At 43.0% G+C, this 5,776-nt stretch overlaps 1 protein-coding gene across 2 annotated transcripts; it reads left to right on the top strand.

The window, feature by feature from the left end:
• The first annotated feature begins 11 nt into the window (after positions 1-11).
• Positions 12-5,776, top strand: RBM12B (RNA binding motif protein 12B). Of its 2 annotated transcripts, XM_019527927.1 has the most exons (3): positions 12-101; positions 2,287-2,332; positions 3,030-5,776. In XM_019527927.1, the coding sequence occupies exon 3, from the start codon at positions 3,057-3,059 to the stop codon at positions 5,169-5,171; it is 2,115 nt and encodes a 704-aa protein (XP_019383472.1). In that variant the 5' UTR covers positions 12-101; positions 2,287-2,332; positions 3,030-3,056; the 3' UTR covers positions 5,172-5,776. The 2 variants fall into 2 exon arrangements, with proteins under 2 accessions (XP_019383472.1, XP_019383473.1); XM_019527928.1 differs by lacking the exon at positions 12-101 and having other exon boundaries at positions 191-2,332.

Raw genomic sequence — 5,776 nt, 5'->3', positions numbered from 1 at the left:
CCTGCGCGGTACGACTAGGTGTCTGGCGGCGCCATCTTGTCGCTGCCTGGCTCGGGCGCAGAGCGACGGGACGGTTCCTCGCGCCTGTGTAGTGGGCACTGGTGTGTACGGTGGCGGAAGCCGGCTGCTCGCGCTGGCCCGTGTCGCCTGCTGGGTCGGAGCGGGGCGGGGCGGGGTTCCTCGGCGGGTGGTCGCCCCACGCTTGCAGAGGGCCTGAAGCGGGGGAGGGCGGGAACGGCCTGTTCTCCCCTCTGGCCCCAGCGCCGGTTCTCGGCCCGGGCGGGAACACGGGATGCGCCGCCGGGCGGGCCGAGGAGCGGAGGACGGGGGCGGCGGGAGCCCTGTGGCGGCGCACGGGAGCCCGGAGCCTCGGGCAGCAGGAGCGCGCGGCCGTCGCGCTGCGGGAAGCGGACCTCCTGCTTCGGCGTCGGCCACTTCTCACACCAGCCCCGGGAGCTGGTGCTTCGCTGCGTCCCCCGCTGGCTCCTGTGTGGGGCTCCATCCCGGCGGCTTGCTGCAGAAAGGAGGATGGGCGGCCCGGCTGTGGCACTACGGGCCGGGCCCCGTTCCCGTGCCAGGAGATCGCTGCCTGCGTTGTGAAGTGGGATCAGAAATGGAGCTTGAGCTACACAAGGTTTTAGGCTTTGAGCCGGTGGCTACCTGGGGTTTCACAAAACCCTTCCTGCTCCGTCTCTCTCAGACTCCTGCTTTGAAGGCTTTGCTCAAGTGTTGATATGTTCATAGGTATTTAAAGAAAAAAGCTTTCTGAACTACCTGTAGCTTTGTTGGGTCATTCATTTAAAGCATGTGATGCCTTGCATGCACTTGCAGCTGCTGGTTGTGTGGATGGACGGCTAGTGGAAGTTCATTGGCTAAACTTGGCTCTCTGTTTGTGTGTGAGACAATTTCAGTTTCACTACTGTTGTGATCTTTGATGTCTGGTTTAAAGAATAGTAGTTGTATGTTAGGCCTGTGATGTATTGCGGAGATCTTGATAGTTATCGCCACAGAAACATCGCTGATTCTGGGGTGAAGACAGAATATTGGGTAGTAATTGGTATGGGAATGCAGAAGGGAAGTAGAAAACTGCTGACATACAACAGACCACCACATGAAATGCAGGCATATGGATTTGATTTTGAGTTGAAGGTTTGTTGGGAAAATTGGCTTTACTGTTGAATCCTTCCTTTGCATGTTGGCATTGCCATTTTACTGATTGAGAAGATAGCTGTACAGAGGTGGGAAGCTCTTTATCTAGAACTGTGACTTTCAAACATGCAGTTGTCTGGGCTTGTAGCTGTTTTTCCAAAACAAGGATGTAGCAAATTTAGAAACGGTACTGGGTTTGCCAGTTACAGAAACATTTTTGGTTTTATTTCTTGTGCTAATTCAGGTGAAGCAATGGGCTATTGTGGTTATGAGGTGGCTGTGCAGATCTGTCTCTTCCCTGGTCTGTCGCACTTGTTCCTGCATAATGTTGCAGTATGCTTAAACAGTTATCAGCCAGAGTTTATTATTGCTAATGATATGATAGTAATTCCATGCATAGGTTTACCTTGTTTCTGTAGGGGAATATGCTATGAATTATATGGCTTTCATGCTATAGGAATTGTTTAAAGATCAGGATAAGTCTGAGCTTCTCAAAGTAGTGTTTTTGGTTCTGTGACTGAAGGACAGTAGATATTTGGGGGGAAATACAAATGAGTTTAATTTGTAACTTTCTGTACTCCTCGGAATTTCTGCTTGTTGAATTGTATTGGCTCTGTCTTGTGGTTTTCTTCATGATGTGTCTTCAAGAATACCCTGGTGGTGAGTAACATATTCTGTCATGCACTTCAAAAGCAGGTGGATTTCAGAAGAATTGGACGTTTAATGTAATCTTCAGTGGGACTTATGCATCTTTCAAGGACTAAATGAAGAGGTTTTTCCTTTTACCTTATTGGCCATTGTTTCCTGTGAACAGTTCAGTGTGGCACAATTGATGACCCATTAATCTTGGCATGTTTTCATCATTTGCAGAAGCAACTTTACCTTTGAATATTTTACTTCTAAATGGATTCACAGGCAAAAGTGCAAGGCATAACATTTTGCTGAATTACATTGTCTGACTTGTATTTCTCTTGGAACAAGGAAGGAATCCTCTCCATAACAACCCAAATCGTGGTTTCATTACAGTGCTTGGCTGTTAATATTAGCCATTGATATGGATGTACAATAGCAATGTGGCACAGTATTTTAACCAGATGTGATATCAGCCATTAATTATGTCTCATTTTCTTTCCACAGTTAAGTTGATTTTACAGAATTTATCAGGTCTTCCAAGCAGAACCAGGTAAGCTGCCTAAAGGCTAACATTTTTCGCTGAATATTGTCAAAAGACCACGCAAAGCCATTTCTCACAGACTTTATGACTGGGAAATAGGAAGTGCTTTCCTGAATGCATTTGGCTGCTGCAAGAAGAGAGACAACGTTGTTGTATTGTTTGTTATATGTACGCATTTGTAAGCAGAACTGGTTAGTTGGTAGACAACGTGTCTGAGAGCATAACATTCGTTACAGTCACTGAAATGCTTTTTTTTGGTGACGTAGGGGTTTTTTTCTTCTTTTTTCCCCATATCTTTTATTTTCAGATTTTTAAGTGCTGTGATAGCAAGTGCCTCTAATGAAAAGAGGAGACTTTGGTTCTTAGTATCTCTGACAAGGAGCAGCCATGCCAAGAAAGACTTGAGATGGTCCTTATTTATCGTGGATGGTGAGGAGTTGACTCAGGTGGATCTTGTTGCCTTTAGATAGGGAATATTGACAGATTGTGCATACTTCCAGGTGGAATAGCTAATGGTTTTGACTAAATCTACTTCAAGATTAAAACAGGATTCAATGATTGTGGTGAACTTGTGAGCTTCTTGCTTGATTTCATAAAGCTTGATTGAATCATGGATTTTCATTAAAAAGGTGTTAGTTTAAGAGCTTAGATACTGTGATAGATGAGTACTAAAGACTTGCTATCATGTGTACCTTTTTGTCTGCAGGTGATTTTGCTGTGAGTTGAGCGCAGCATGGCTGTAGTCATCCGTTTACAGGGGCTTCCTGTTGTTGCGGGCCCTGCAGATATTCGCCGTTTCTTCTTGGGATTGAATATTCCTGATGGAGGAGTGCATATTATTGGAGGAGAAACCGGGGAGGCTTTTATTATTTTTGCAACAGATGAAGATGCACGACGTGCCATGAGCTGTTCAGGAAGCTTTATCAAGGACTCCCGCATAGAACTGTTTCTCAGCAGCAAAACAGAAATGCAGAATACTATAGAAATGAGCAGGAAAAGATTTGATCGTGGAAGAAGAGAAACCACATCTGGGTCTAGACGAACAAGTCTTAGTAATTCTGGTGCCTCAAGTGTCGGCAACATTTCACATTTAGTTGCAGCTATTACAAAAGGAATGAGTAAAAGTCCATCAAATCATACAGATGCTGGCTTCCATAGCAATGGTACAAGGCATGGTGATTCAAGTGTAGCAAACTATAACCAGTCAAGGAAAGAGTTGCATTCAGGTAACCTGTATTTATTTCTACGAGGTTTACCTTACTTTGCAACTGAAGATGAAGTACGTGTTTTCTTTTCTGGGTTACGAGTGGATGAAGTGATCTTCATAAAGCGTCGCAATGGTTTGAATAACGGAAATAGTGTAGTAAAATTTGCTACACCTAAGGATGCCTTGGAAGGACTTAAACGTAATAAACAATACATTGGCTCAAGATTTATAGAAATAAGTCCAGCCCCAGAGCAATGGATCAAATACTGTGATAGAGCTAGCATGAAGAATGAGATTGAGATGGAAATGGAAATGGATCCCTTTTTAAGTAAAGAGCATTCTCCAGTGAGAAGTTCAAACTATATATATTCAAGGAAGCATTCTCATTCGAGATCTCCTCCAAGGAGACAAAGAACACGAACACGGTCACGGTCACATTCGCCTCATAGCCAGGATTATTGGATACACTTAAGAAATCTGTCTACAAATCTTGAGAAGAGAGATTTGAGAGCTTTCTTCGGAGAGCTGGATATATGTAGTAACCAAATCAAGTTTTTAACAGACAAATATCAAAGGAGAACTAGAGATGCTCTTGTGATGTTGAAGAGTGAAAGAGATTATCAAGCAGCTTTGGGATTTCACAGGATGGTTCTTTTCAACCGCGCTGTGTACATCTTTCCTATTTCTAAAAGATCGATGTTGAAACTAATTGAATCTTACGAAAAGAAAAGATCACAAGAAAGAGATCGGCCTGGGCAGACTGTACTGGAAAAAGGTTACCGAGAGGGGCATGCTGGCCCTAAAATGTGCATCTATATAAGAAATTTTCCATTTGATGTGACAAAAGTTGAAGTGCAGAAGTTCTTCGCAGGATTTGCTATTGATGAAGATGATATTTACTTGCTCTACGATGACAAGGGAGTTGGGCTGGGGGAAGCATTAGTGAAGTTTAAATCTGAAGAACAGGCAATGAAAGCAGAAAGTTTAAATCGGCGAAGATTCTTGGGAACAGAAGTGTTACTAAGACGTATATCTGAAGAACAGATGCAGGAATTTGGTATAACTATTCCAACATCAGCACCAGGTGAAAAGGTGCATGGTCATTCACAGGCGTATGACAGAAATGAGCATTCTCGTCCAGTTGGCTCATCATCTGGACCACCACAAGGACCACCTCAGCATTCGTTTGGTCCTCCTGGGAGCTTTAGGCAGGGTCCTGATTTTAGACGCCCGCCTGACGATTTCATGTGTCCCCCTGAGGATTTTAGAGGTCCCCAACATTTCATGGACTATGGTGGTGATGGCAAACACTTTGGGAGAATGGAATTTGGAAACAGGAACATGGGGGGCTATCCAGAGGGAAGATTTATGTTTGATCCAAGCTTTGGTGGTGGTTCTGATCATGGAGTACCTATCCAGTTAAAGAATTTACCTTTTAAAGCCACCCCTAATGAAATTTTGGATTTCTTCTATGGCTACAGAGTCATTCCAGAGTCTGTTACTATACAGTATAATGAACAAGGATTACCTTCAGGTGATGCCATTGTTGCCATGACAAATTATGAGGAAGCAATGGCGGCTATTAAGGAACTAAATGATAGACCAATTGGCCCACGCAAAGTTAGGCTCAGTTTACTCTAAAGGTTAATTGCCTCTAAAATGAAAAAACCTAGACTTCACAGTATTGATGGATTCTTACTGACAATTCTGTTATTGGAAGAAGCAGAAGAAACTATTTCCATAAAAAAAGGAAGTTGTAAATAGTGTCAGGTTCAGTTTTCCATTTATAGTTTTTGGTTCAAATTGATGTTTGTAAGGTAAGATATCTTAGCACTGTATTAGGCTAACTTCCTTTTGTGGTGGGGGAGAGCCTAGTAATCTTACTGAACTGTTGATTGACTTTTAATACCAAGATAAAATCTTGGAGCTGTAATGCTTTTGAAGATTTTTAGTGTGCTTTCATTTCACGGTCCCATGATTCTTTATATCTTATGAAAATATAAGTGCTGGCTAACTGACATAAGAGACCATTCAAATTGGATAACTAATGTCATCTTCATTAACAAATTACCTTGGGTTTTTATCAAACCTACATATTTAGGATAGATAAACTGTAAAGATGAACAAATTCCTTATGTGCACACTGTTAGTCTTCTTTGTTTTCCTGTGGTCACAGGTACCTCAAGTAGTTTCGTGTTCAAGTTAGCCAGCTTTACAACTTTTTAATAAAATAATTTGCAACTGAC

This window comes from Gavialis gangeticus, unplaced genomic scaffold (assembly GCF_001723915.1).
Source record: "Gavialis gangeticus isolate Ggan-Ray unplaced genomic scaffold, GavGan_comp1, whole genome shotgun sequence".
Classification (NCBI taxonomy): domain Eukaryota; kingdom Metazoa; phylum Chordata; order Crocodylia; family Gavialidae; genus Gavialis; species Gavialis gangeticus.
Note: the sequence above shows the minus strand (reverse complement) of the source record. Positions and strands in the feature narration are given on the sequence as shown.

What these genes read in the sequence shown, in the direction of transcription:
- RBM12B (XM_019527927.1), top strand. Translation starts at nt 3,057, where the DNA reads ATGGCTGTAGTCATCCGTTTACAGGGGCTTCCTGTTGTTGCGGGCCCT.